Consider the following 14,085-nt stretch of genomic DNA (forward strand, 5'->3'; position numbering starts at 1 on the left):
CTCTCGTGACCAGCATCGCGAATGCACGCTCGTTTGCGGAAACAAAGCTTGTTGCCAAAGCTTTTTGGAGAAAATGCACGTCGTGCATGCATTATTTTCTTTCTTGGACGAGAAATTTTCTTGGCGAACGTTTTCTTAAGGTGGAGGCGTCGGTGCGAAGGTGGTAAAATAAAAGAGAGCTTGGAACTATTTTAATGGGACACTCGGCTCTTTCGAGTATTTTTTAACGTATACGAGTGACAGAGAAAAAAAAAAAGAAAAAGGAAAGGAAAGAACTAAGAAGAATAATCGATCTAGTTTTCGAACAACTTGAAGGAAGATACGCGAAGAGGATGTGGTTCTAATTATAACAAGATGATCGTTCAAGTATTTAGAGGGTAATTAGTTTGATGGTTCGGTTAACAACGAGTCGGGACAATGGATGGGTAACAGGTGTATGGTTATATTGAAATATAGAGGCGTTGCTCGCATCCCTCTTCGACCGATGCGGCAATTTAACCGCGATGTCACGCGAAGATGACAATGATCTCTGGCCGGAGTTAACGACCCAACTAGGCAACGACCTGCCGATATTAGTGGTAGTAATAACAGTAATTTAACTACGGTATTCAATGTAACCCGGAGTGTGTTTAGCGAAACAGGACGCTTGTTACATTAAGGTTCGTGACACGTCGCCAGGAAGCGTCTTCGTGACACACGTAACATTACGTAATGCAATAAACGATGCGTCTGGCGCAATATAACCGGCGCTCGTTGAGCTAACGACAGGTCGTGGCGGTCGTGACGCACGGGCCATCGCCGTCCCTAATTGCCAATTTAAAGTAATCAGAGTAAAAGGAGCGAACGTCTGGTCGTAGCTTTGTGTGTGTGTGTGTGTGTGGTGGGTGATGGTGGTGGTCATGCGTCGTGATCATTAACGTGGTATCAACCGTCCCGTGTAAATTAATATGAAACGGTCTTTGAACTCTGTCTCTCGCTCTCTCTCTCTCTCTCTCTCGATTCGAAAAAAAAATAAAAATACAAAAAAAGTAGAAAGAAGAAAGTGAAACGAGAGCGACGTCCGCGTGATTATTTCGCAAAATTCGAATCGACCGAGCTGTCTCGTTTGTCTCGCGGGTGAACGATCCGAACGTGCTTCGAAAATCGTTGTCGATATTTAAACAAGGGCTGGAAAACGTTATGACAAATACTCACTGCATCAGCTTTTGGATCCCCAAACTCTGCAGAACCGTTGGTAATGAAGGGAGAGAGTAGCAGAGCGACAGCTCGATGCGGGGATAATAAAGAGTGGACACCAGGCAAGTTTCTTCCCTCGTTGTCAGACCGCCGAGCGTGATTGCTTGCCTCGATTTAGACGAGTACGTGCATTCGGCCACCAAATGATCGCCCTGGAACGAAAATATCGTCGAATCGATTGTAATGTAATCGTTTTCCATCGATCGGAATCACGATAATAATAAATCGAGATTATCCACGTAATCTATTTTTAACTTTGATAAATTAAACACGCTAGACGAATTATCGAACGTTTCATCCTTATCTCGAAGATTCATCTTCAAAAATACACGCATCACAAGACACATCGCTAAACTAAATTACTTGATTTCCAATTCGATCGGCGAAAGAAACGACAACTTCCCTCCATCGGTATTCAAAATTTCTGAGATCGGCGTTTAAATCAGGACGTAATCCAATTTTCAGTTCGTGCGATCAGAATAACAGTAAGTATAAATCAAGAAAATTAATTTTGATAAATTATAAACGTTAAATAAATTATTGAACGTTTCACCCCTATCCCGAAGATTCATCTCTCGAAAATACTCTCAAACTTACACGAAACACATAAAGTAAATTACTTTTCAGTTTCCCTATCAAAATTTCGATCAAAATTTCTGGGATCGAGGCAAATCATTTAAAGAAGGGACTGCAAACGACTCACCGGATAGACCCTGACGGGCTTCTGCAGCTTCCGATACTCCTGATAGCTGGGATCGTAATTGGTGTCGGACGCAATGGGTGGCAGCTCCTCGCCTGATCTTATCTGACGCAATCTGACCTTCCTCCCCAGTTGATGCGTATGCATGATGACGGCGAATATGTTGATGCCGCTGTTGGGTATCGTGTGCCCGGTGCAGTCCGAGATGCAGTGACCTTCGGATACCACCTCCGCTTGGCCTGGCGGTATGATGTGCCTCCAATTGGGGTCGATGCCGACGCTCAGAATCCCGGCGTCGTGGGTGCGCAACTTGTCCGTGTAATGCAAACGCAGCCCGGAACTGTCGCTTATGAACGCGTCCATCTGAGGATTCGCGTAGTGGGTCTCGAGCATGTAGTAGCGAGGTCCCGTGTGCGGATCCAGCGCGTAGCCGGCCTCGGCCGGGTAATTGAACCCCTGCGAAAAGAAAAACCGTGGCGAACGCGCTCGATTATGCGCCGCGTTGGGAATGGGACGAATCGGGAGCGTTCGGATTTGTGGAACGCTCGTCGAAGGTCTTTGTACAAATGGTTACGCTGCTTCTTGTTTCGGACTATTCGCTCGATGAATTATTGTCTTCGAGGCAGAAGTCTTTTCGAAACGCTCACTCGTCGACTTTTTATGATATTTTTTATTTTTATGATATTTTTATGGTATTTTTATGATGCTTGTCGAGGATTCTTCGAACGAATGGAACGATTTGAATCGATGATTTACTGTTTAAAAAAAAAAAAAGAAAAGTCTAGGAAATTTTGGAAATAATCAATTTACAATCGCGAGAATAATTAGCGATTCTCGTACGCGTTATTTATTTATATAGCGGAAGAATATGTATGTAAAGTGGAATAAGCGGAGGTGATTTAATCGCACGTATAAATCATTGGAGATATAATCGAGATTTGAATCACCGACCGAGGATAATTACACGGTGGATAAATCAGTGTCCACGAATGTTAATCCGACGTCATCTTGGGACGAGCATAAGAGAGACACACGGTGGTTGGATGCGGGTATATATCGCGGTAATTCCGGGTTTTGTGTAATGCATACCAATGCGGAGGGGGGCGAGAGAGGGAGGGAGAGAGAGAGAGAGATCGGCCACGAACTCGTTTCTTCGTGGTCGCTGGTAACACGAACACCCTGCGAAGATGCGACTGATCGCGGGGACACCGGTTAATCTCGCACGCGACATCGTGTCACGATTTAATTGCTGGTACACGCGAAACCACTTCTGCCTACGTGGAATAATTAAAAGAAAAAAAAGAAAAAAAAGGAAAAAAAAGAAGGAAAAGAGATCTACGAATAAATGAATAAAATTAAAAACCGACTTTGAAATGATATTCTCCACGCGAGAATTACAGGTTCCAGATATCGTGTATTTCGAATTTATTTGATAAATTTCAATCAATCCAGCTTCAACGTCCGAGCGCTCGAACCGAGATCGAACCAATTTTTCTTTTCTTTTTTTTTTTTTCTGCCTTCGAAATTTATTTTTCGACCTCCCTCTCCCGAAGGGGAAGTTTGTTTAATTCTTAATTTACATTTAAATGTGTCACGTAGCATACCTCGGAGCCCAGACTCCAGATAGCGGCGATTGTATTACATTGAAGAGACGGCTGATTGGACTGATAGCAAACACTGCCTGACGTCTTCGCTGCGGATTCCAATTGTCCCTGATCCCCACGACACTCGTACAAAGTCATGTGATGCAGGTAATCGTGACTTCCGGGTTGTATCACAGGCTCGTGCTGAAAAAGGAACGAGACACAACGGCGTTACATCCAACACCTGTCAGACGAACAAATGAAGGGGGAAAAAGAAAAGGAAAAAAGGAGCCGCTGTCTCGTTGAAGAACTTAATTCATCGTTGGAGCGCGATTGCATCTTCGATAAAAATCAGAGATCTTTTGACGTGCGCCTTTGAACCGATATGAATCGCAACGCTCGAAAGAATGTTAACCACGTGTTCCCTGTATTGGCGAGTATGCATCTACATCTCGATGAATCGAAGGATAAATCGTTGAACAGAAGAGAATTGTTCTCTGAAATTTCGTTAGAACGTAATCGCGTTACACGCGGTCAGGAACGATTGATTCACAAATATCGTACGATTTCACGTTACGATATCACGATTACAGGGAAAATATCGCCTCTGTTTCCGCGATTTTTAAATATCGAAATAATCGAGGATCATCGGATATCTCGGATATCATTCCGAATTGCATATAAAGGAAAAATTACGAATTAAATTAGGCGCGATAATTTAACATAACGATAAATATACGAGGCGTGAGGATAAATTTAAATTAGATCCCAAAATACTTTCCACACGAATCCTGCCGTCGTTACTAACGCGAAATCGACTCGCGGTTATACAGATTTTACAGATCGACTGTCACACGTCTCTCGTTCGATCGCTCGTTTAAAATATATATACGTGATATGTAGGTCGAAACCACGAGACGTGTATTTCCAATTTTTGGCGTGTCACGGTCGAGAATAGAGAACAAATTCGTCGAATGATTCCGCACGAGACGCGAACCATCTAAAGATACGAAGTGAAACGAGAGAGAGAGAGAGAGAGAAAAAAGGGACTGCGTTTAAAAATAAATTCTAATAAATCTCGCCTCCCCTCTTTTCTCGAAAGGGTATTTTCGGTATTCGCGTTTCTATCATTCGTCGCTCGTAATGGAAGGCGAGATTAAGGGTAAATGGTGGGGTGAAACGATCGTTCTCTGAATCTTGATAAGAAATTCGCGAGAATTTCGACGAGCCGACAAACCGGGGGAGATCTCTCCGATGCTTGACAGCTCCCACGTCGACGGGAATCCGTTCGTACGTTCCAGGTTTAATCAAGTTTAGATGGGTTAGGGATGCGTAAGACGCGGCGTGGGAGGGTTGCTGCTGGTAAGTAGGTTATAGCTGTGGAGGTGAACTTACCTTGACGACGTGGTGTTTGTGATCAATGTTTGGCATCCTAAGAACGCGGCACCAAAGCAACGTGTCTTGTCCCTTGGGTAAGCGTACCTGCAAAGTAATTCGAAGACGATGGTTGGTTAAACGAGCTTAATTCCGCGAGATGTTGTTTCGAAGATGGAAAACTTTTACGATAAATTAACTACTTTTTTTCTTTTTTTTTCCGAAAATTCAAACTTTATATTTTACAACGAGAAAACTATACGATTATTATTATTATTTTAAATAATTAGTTCTCGTCCACCCGATCCAGATTACTTTCAACCCACGTCTCTGATACAGTGCAGATAATAATATTTAAAATTCAAAAGTAATTTGATCAGCGAATTTTTGAAATTTCCATTTGAGAAGAGAAGGAGAGAGAGAGAGATATACGGATGAAAAAATCCATCAAATTCAAGACGTCGATCGAATCTGCATAGATTTGCCTCCTCTCAACAAAAATTCCCAATTTCAAGCAATCCTAATAAAACAGGACATCTATTCAGATATATCTGAAACAGATGATTGCACACACGATACGAGGAAGAAAGGAATCGAGATTGGACAAGGATGGACGTTGTTAAGCCACGAGTTAATACTTTCTCAAAATTTCTCAAATGTTAACGCTCTGTGGAGAGTGGCGCACAACACGGTCGAAAGCTCATCCCCCATGCTGCACGAAACTGATAGGGAACGGTATGGATCTGTCTGTGCTCCCGTTAATGGAGTAACGTGGTATTTAGCGAGGTACAACGGTTGCCATCGGACTGTCAGCCTCCAAACTGTTTTTCTAATTGCAACTATCTTCGACCGAGTTTCCGCCGACTATTCGTGACGAACTTAATCCCGGCCAACGATTTTAGCTGCATGGGACGTGCTCCCCCTGCGAAACGAGCGGAACCATCGCTGTTTTCGACGATTCTGCACGGACGAAGTCGTATCCTCGTGTTTCATTTTCTTTTCTCTTCGAAAACGAATATTTGAAACGTGAAATTTTTACCGCAAATTATTCTTTATAATTCGAGATGAATATTACGAAAAATATTAATTAATTTCTAAGAAGAAAATAATTTGAAGGAAATAAATATAGAATTGGAATAAATATAAATGAATAAAAGCTTAGTTTTCCTTTTGGAAAAAAATCAATCCTAAGTGAATTTTTTGGAGAATTAAATTTGCGCAGGTTGAAAGGAAATGGGGTTTAAATTACAAATTCTTCCAAGCTTCTTTTTTCTTAACAGAAAAAAAGATAGCTTATCGTCGTTTTCAGTGGTCAAGCTTCCACCACAAAAAGGATTCCTTCTCAAAGCATATATTACCATCGGATAAAACGACGGATATTTGACGTGAATTTCCAACCGCTTGCGAGGATCGCAATTGTCCGCAAAAGGGAGCACAAAAGGGCGTATTGAACAAATTTAATCTTTGCCCTCCGATATTCCATCTTTAACGTTACGGAGACGATCCGAAGACGATTCCTCCTCCATTTTGCCGCGCGATTACGATTGAGAAGGCGTCTTAAAACCGAGATCGGAGAGAAAAATCCTCGTCGAACCGAGTAGTGCGTTTTACGCCGAAAAAGATCTGGAAGAAAAGAAAAGAAAAGAGAAGAGAAGAAAAGAGAAGAGAAGAGGAGAGAAGAAAGAAAAAGAAATCGGAAACGAAAGGTTGGAGCCGCGGGGTACGTGCGCGATCCCGAGAGAAAATTGCGATTCTTTTTTTCGCGGCCGTGCACCTTCGAGCCCGCCTCCGGCTTCTCCCACGCGTTTCTCCGAAATTATCGATGTCAAGATTACCGGGAAGGACGACTCTGCGTTTATTGTTTTGCGGTCGAATATGGTGAACGGCGCCCCGGGCACGGCCAAGATTTGGACCCGTGTTTACGATTCCTCCGGGCTTCTGCCTGTGTTTCCCGCCGAACGATTTCCCTCAGTCGACTTCGATACGATGATCTCGATACACGCGGTAGGATACGTGATCGTTTCGATATGCGAGGATAGGTCGAGAAATTGCATACCGAGGAGTTGGTATTGGAATTTTGCGAGAGGGTACGCGTAGATTGCCAATATTTTTCAAGTATTTTAAAATAGGAGTGTTGTGCCTGTGTTTTGTTGGAAAATATGGATGAATTGTAAATGAATTTGGCGTTTTGGTTTATCAGGAATCGAAATTTTTACTATGTAAAAGATTATTATTTACTTATATTCAAAGTAAGAGATGGATACGGAACGGTTCCACTTTTATTTTCCAATGAATAAATACATCTATTCCTGTGTGTAAAAATTTCAACTTGCATAGAATTCCAACGGCAATTTTTCCTTCTCGCATTCGCGTTTAATTCATTTTGATAAAATCCTGGATGAAACGTTATTAAAGACGCGTAAACGAATCCACGGTAAGCCCGGTTTATGAATTAAAATATGCATAAAAGGGGAGGAGAGCGATTCATGACACGTCTCATCCTTGGCCGCTTTTTCCCCTCTCCCCGTGAATTTCTTGGAAAGAGAGAAGAGACGATAATTATCCCAGCCGCGTCTCGCGTGCTATGCGTTTCAAATGGGTGGCTTCCTTTGAACGTCGGCCCACATAAAAACGCGTTTTACGTTACTCGGCCGAGGCCACTTCGCCGAGTTTCGCCCTTTTCTCATCGCGGCGCCAACTTTTTTTTTCTCCCCTTCCATCCACGCTGTTGCGCTCCTATAAATAACTAATAACGCCGTCGCGATCCCCCTCTCCAAATCTCTGACATCTGATACATCTCTGATGCGGAGGAGGAATTAGTGCGAGTGAAAGAGGCCCGTTGAAAAGTTGTAGAGAGGAAATAAGAAATGAGAGGAAAGAAGAAGAAGAAAAAAAAAATATACAGGAGCTAGCTAGCGTGGAAACGTGTCTGGTTGTGCCGCGAGACAGCGAAGATATATAACAGAAATTCGAGCAAGATAGAATCCTCTGAAATAACTATATCGGGAATGAAGAACGATGGCGTGTCCTTTCACCGGCCACGTTTTACCCCGGGCTATGATTGATGACGAATGCCATCGCTAATGAACTTGGTAGTTCGTGGAAACTGGTGCGTTTCTTGCGAACGTTAACTGAAATTTCTTCGAAACGAAAGGTTCATTCATTCATATGAGATTCGTGAACGTGGGATAGAAAATTTTAGAGGAAGATGATTATGAAAATTGAATCAAAAACAAGAAAAGATTTTCGATTTTGCGATGGACGAAGCGCAGAACAGTAGAAATAAAATAAATGCTGATTTTTCAAATTTTAACTTGGAAATGAATCGCGAATGTGTATTTATATCTTCCAAACGATTTATTTAACGATAGTAGAATCGTTTTGATTTGCAACTTGATAGATCCACTATCCAATAAGAATTATCTCATCCATAAATTTTCTGCCTACAATCTCTTCAACACCCTGTACACTGCTTCTCCACTAAAAATGCGAAATAATCCCATGGTGTCGTGATAATGGTATGCAAACGATGTTTGGGGAGAGGAAAAAGGGAGACAGGATGCGGTATTATATAAATTCACGAGGCAACAAGGGTGACGATGAGGCGCGAAAACGGCATCCGCCCGAGGCAAATTTGGCGCTCTCTCGTCGGCAAAGTTTCCCTTTCGACTCGAGAGTGAGCCGCGAAAAAAGTATCGCCGGAGAAAGGGTGGTTGGTCCGGAATGAATGCGAAATCCGTTCTAACAAGCTGGCCTCTCTCTCTCTCACTTTCTCTTTGCGCCTCCAGACATTCATATTCATCTCGCCGTGATACAAAAGTTATTCGACCGGCATGAAACTTCCGCGTGCGTAGTTAACGGAGAACAAGTAGCATTCTCATAAGAAAGAAGTAAGGAATGGGAGAAAAGGAATGGTTGTAGATAAGCGATATCACGCACAATGTTGCGTCGTATCTGAATGTCTTTGGCGAAGAACGAAGAAGAAGAAGAAGAAGAGAAGTTTCCTGAGTTGATTGAAACTGCGATTACGTTTTTGTCTTTTCAAGAAAGTAACCATTAATCGAATGATTGTCGGAATTAAGAAGTCTTGAAGAAACTTGACGTGGTATCGTAGCAAAGTACGATATTTTTTTTTTTAAAGAAATTGTTGTGAAATAGATGAATGAAAATTGGATAATCGAGAATTTGATCGAGTAACGAATAATCAAGTTGCTAGCGTTTGAGAATTGATTCCGATCTCACAAACAGAGGATTGAAAACTAAACCCATGTATGAGTTTCACGATAGTGGCAACTAGTTGTAGTACACTATAATAGCATACCGTTCAACTTGGTCGAGGAAACTTGGAAATTAAACGAGGCCTCTCAACGTTGAATCCGACCACGTATTACCACGCATATTTACAACAGTATTTCTACAAATCGCACAAACATCCACGCTTGAAAATTTCTCTCTAAATTTCTCTCATCGCGTTATGACGTATAGACGTCTCGTTAAAACGTCAAAATTTAATCCTCGTTTTTTATTAAAATTTATTGTTCTCGCGAGAACGTACAACGATACGACGACGATCCAATGGTGATTCCAGAGAGGAGGAAAAAAGCATCGTGGCGAGAGCGCGTCCAATTTCATTGAATATCGAAGTAAAAAAAAAAAAAAAAAAAAAGAAAAAAGAGGATCGTTCCATTTGCGAGCGAGTAATTCCTTTCCAGTTGAGAGACGCGGTAATTTGTTACAGCATGATGAGCATCGAAACAGCCCAGTTTCCCGATCCCCCGTTTTGACGCGAAATTGTAAACAGAACTGATGAAATTAGCGTTGTTCGGTTTCGACCCGCTCCTCTTCCCCGCCTCCCCGTAATTCCAATTTATTATTTCATCACCCGGCCTTTTTCTGATAATGCCGGACCCAGCTTCGTTCGTTTCCATTACCGGACTCGTTGACACGCGTCGCTCGATTGAATCGCGCAAAAATATCGAAAGTGCCATTTATCAGACGCGATACGTACACTCGCGAGCATTCCTCGTCGTTGGAAATTTCCCCGTACGAATGGAAACGATAGAGAGAGAGAAAGAGAGAGAGAGAGAGAGAGAGATTCGTCGAAAATTCCCGATTTTTCGCCGATCGATCGCCATCGAAAAGACACCTGACTGATAACTTGCACGTCTCCTCCTTTCGTATCGTCGTATTTCGCACGGATCGTTCGTGCATTCGCAATCCCCGTGTTTACGACGTCCGTCTAGCTACCCTTACAACCCTGCTCTCTTGGTATTCCTGGCTGACAGAGAACAGATCGACTGTTTTTCATCTTCGTTATTCACGCGGATGATCGATCCATCCCTGGCTCGTTGTCGAAACAGGGAGGGAGTATAAATCCGTGTACACCGGATCATCCCTACCTTGGCCGGTGTATATAAACTATATAAGCAAAAGCTCGGCAGCCCGTGGAATTAGCATTGTCCGATCCCCGCGATAGCGTCCAACCGTAATCTATGACCCGGCGACGCTAATGAACGAATAGTTTTTGCCGGATGTGACCCGGTTAAGATTTATGCTCTCATAAATTCGGCGCACAATGCTTCGCGGCTTGCATCCGATAAAAATCCACTCGTACCAGGCTGAACGTTAAACGGGTTCGAACATTCATCTCGCCGCGCAACCGTGCCACGCTTCGCTTTATCTCGTTCCCTCTCGCTTGCCTTCGATCTCTGTCTCCTTTCCGTCTGTCCTTTTTCTTCTCCTTTCCTTTCGCCCTCCCCTCCTCCTTTTCGAACCGCGTGCCCGAGGAGGAGGAAGAGTGGTGCAAACGCGCTCGCGAAACAGAAGCGTGACTGAATCGACCGCGAAGAGTATCGCCGCTCGAGTACAATAAAACGAAAGGGAACGGGCCGCCTTCGAAGGAACGAAGAGGGCGAGTAATGACCCTCCTGCGCGCGAGCGGATTGCCAACGACCGGCCAAATTAGCGGGTGTAGAGGTTTGAAATTGCGTTCGGGAGTTCCCTTGGAAATTTTGATTTTTAGATTTTTTTAAAATTAAGATTGTTACGTTTGATATTTTATATTACGAGTTTATAATTTTTTTAACAAGAAATATTTGGATATTAAAATTAGAGAAATGGTAATTAAGAATTCCTTTTTTTTTTATATATAAATATCAAATTTGTTCAATTTTGAATTTATTAAATTTTTAATCAAACCATTATTGTAGAGATTGATAAAGGAAAATTAAAGTTATAGTTTTGTTACGAATTTATAATTTTGTTAACAAGAAATAGTTGGATATTAAAATTAGAGAAATGGTAATTAAGAATTCTTTTTCTTTTTATATAAAATTTATCCAAATTACTGAAATTGGCATTTCACGGATACAGATGGTTAATTAAAGACCATTATCGTGGCGAAAATTCGCGCGAAGATTCGTCGCGAGGATATTAGACGGCCAGCCATCGTCTGATGCAATTTCTCTGAAAACTTTCCACCGCGTTCTCGTTCAATTACAATTAAATTTTAATAGCCACGGTTACGGGACGAATGTGTCTAATAACTTCAAAGGCATTATCGAAGTTCGATGGAACCAGAGTGTCATAGCGACGAATCGGAGCTGGCGCGATTCATTTCGTCCGACAGACTTCCCCTGTGGAGAGTAAACTCACGGATACGGGGAGCTTTTGGAAAAGTAGCTTCTACGGAGAATCGAGTTTAATATGATATCGTTGACACTACGTTTCCAGCCCGTAATTAAAACTCTTTAATCGCCTTTCCACAGAAACTCCTTCGTCGTCTCGATGAATATTAAGCTCGTTCCCTCGCCACTATGTGCCTTGTGTTACTATGCGCCAACTGTTCCTTGAATAATTGGATAAACAACATAAAGAGAAAGAGAGAGAGAGAGAGACACACATATCTACAAGACAAATTTGTAACAAAATCTTAAACCGAATTCACGCATACAGAGATGTGATTCCTAAAATTCATTATAATATCGAAGACTACGATTTCAAGATTTTTTTTTTCATAAATTCCTCTTTTACGACTCACCCTGTATACAAGTCGCACAAAATACAAATTGGCCGGTTCTCACCTACCTTTCGACTTAACCCTTAACGATTAAAGTCCGGCGAACACCTATCCATTACATTATTACCACCTACGCCTGCCTCTCTATCATTATGCATACGTAAGACGCGTTCCATCGCACCGTATCCTCCCTCCACGTATAATCATATTATCCGCCGCGCAATGGCTCGTATTACACCATAATTTTCCGCCCACACGATTCCCCGTGTCGGTTTCGCACATCGTCGGACCCGTCCAAGAACCAACCAACCGCGGTGGTTCCGCTCTACGACGGCATCGCGCGGAATACGAACGGCGACGCGATCTGTTAAATCGATCGCGTTTGAGCCCAGCAAAGGATGGATAGAATACGATACCAACCTGCTGGTTCAATATGTCCCACGTTTGAAGCGGTGGCTCGGCCTCTTGGTTGCGCGACGTTGGCCTCGGTTGAGCGTCCCTTTGCACCAGATAAAGGGGCCTCGATCCCCGGATGGCGTCGTGATCCGGCAAAACTCCGGCGGCGGACACCGGTTCCTCGACGTGATATTGCCAAACCACTTGCATCGTGTCGTTCTGGAACACAAAGAAGGAAAAACTTGCTGAATTTCGCGTTCGAGGGATGATGGAGTCTCTCTCTCTCTCTCTTTCTGGCCGAGAGTCGAGACCCGGTTAAGGGGATCCACGAACCCTGCTCCTTCATTTTTGTTATCGAAAAATATCGATAAGGACGGCTTACGAAGGCACAAAGGCCCGTCTTTTATACCGAACTTGTTATAAAAGTCGAAGCCTTCGGGTTACCGGAGGAATGAGGAGGATAAAGAGAAGCAGGAGGGAGGGAGGAAGGGGGGGTTGGTTGGAAACTCTCTTTCACGTTCAAATTCCGCAGGCGTATTCTCAGAGGTTGCTCGGCCGAAGGAGCGGCGCATTCGACCGAGAATTTTTAATTTAACCCTTTTTATTTCGCAATATCCCCTGCCACCGGCCGAAATCGCATATTGCAGTTACGGGCAGAGCCATCTCGAAAGGGGAAAAAGCGTTCCCGTGTACGCCGCGTTAACCTGTGTCCCATTATCGAAGACTCTACCCCCTCCGGTCGCTTTTAGACTAAGCCTGCCCTGCACCACCGCCCCCGATGGCATCGCGCCATCACTCGTTTCATTTTTTTCTATTTTTATTTTCCAAGGAAACGAACGAAATCGTAAGTTGATTAGTCAACGTTGGTAACGGAGCATCGAGAGTTTCAACGCTTAGAAATGAAATGGATCGGGTTAGGTTTGATCGTGACTACTATTCTTGCAAACGAATATTTCCCTTCGACTCGTTCGCGTGGAATTTATCGCGATTCGATTATACCGGCCGTCTGAAATTAGATAGACTTGCTCTCTCTCTCTCTCTCTCTTTATCCGCCACCTTCACCTTCGAAATCAATCTCTATCGGTCGACGAACAACCGAATCGCCGAGTTATCGGGGTGAAATTAATTAATCCGTCGATTCGATTGCTCGCCCCCTTGATATGCTCCCTTCCCCTCGTTGCACGCGAAAGAATCGATCGACGCTCGGAAGACGTGTGCATACAATCGTTGCGATTCGATCTCGAGAGAGGGTAGGGGAGAGAGAAAGAGAGAGAGAGAGTCTGTCGATAAATATGTCCGGATAATCCAGCGAGTAATCGGTTCCACGGGACCGGATCCCAAAAATAAGAATTACGGGGCGGATTCATTTGCCATTCGCATCTCTGTGGAGAGGCCGCCGACGTTATCTTCATGAAAACGTTGTATTTACCTGGCTGCTGGCGCCGGGCCAAGCGCAAAATAATGTACGCTTGGTTTTGTACAGAGGCCGGCGAAATTAGTAGCGGGCCGCCAGTATATTCGTTTTTAACATTTTCGATTAAATTGTGTATGAAATCTGCACGTGCACCCGCTCATCCGCCTCTTGACCAGACGACCAGAGAATTTGAAGCATCGCGTGGAGCCAAGGTTTCATCTTTGTCTCGTTATTTCGCAAAAGCCACGTGTATATCGTACCTTATTAATACTCGCGAAAAGAAAAAGGAACGAATCGATATGAATGTAACCTAAGTATATTATATTAATTAATAAGCACGAATGATACTATTTTATTCGTGACA

General features: G+C 43.2%; 1 protein-coding gene and 1 long non-coding RNA gene across 2 annotated transcripts in view; one reads left to right on the forward strand and one right to left on the reverse strand.

Moving 5' to 3' along the window:
- The window catches only part of LOC116186459, an 8,034-nt gene extending 7,014 nt beyond the window's left edge, over positions 1-1,020 (forward strand). The window contains exon 2 of the long non-coding RNA XR_004151461.1: positions 858-1,020. This is a non-coding gene — a long non-coding RNA (uncharacterized LOC116186459). The remainder of the gene's footprint in view (positions 1-857) is intronic.
- LOC102680958 (MOXD1 homolog 2-like) overlaps positions 1-12,550 on the reverse strand; it is a 14,299-nt gene extending 1,749 nt beyond the window's left edge. Inside the window, exons 1-5 of the mRNA XM_006622573.2 lie at positions 12,332-12,550; positions 4,915-5,001; positions 3,541-3,723; positions 1,940-2,392; positions 1,195-1,388 (exon numbers count right to left, since the gene is read on the reverse strand). Coding sequence (XP_006622636.1) covers positions 1,195-1,388; positions 1,940-2,392; positions 3,541-3,723; positions 4,915-5,001; positions 12,332-12,517 — 1,103 coding nt within the window. The 5' untranslated portion in view covers positions 12,518-12,550. The remainder of the gene's footprint in view (positions 1-1,194; positions 1,389-1,939; positions 2,393-3,540; positions 3,724-4,914; positions 5,002-12,331) is intronic.
- Between the last annotated feature and the right edge of the window lie 1,535 nt (positions 12,551-14,085).

The sequence above is a fragment of the Apis dorsata genome, unplaced genomic scaffold (genome assembly GCF_000469605.1).
Source record: "Apis dorsata unplaced genomic scaffold, Apis dorsata 1.3 scaffold_726, whole genome shotgun sequence".
NCBI classification, from domain to species: Eukaryota; Metazoa; Arthropoda; class Insecta; order Hymenoptera; family Apidae; genus Apis; species Apis dorsata.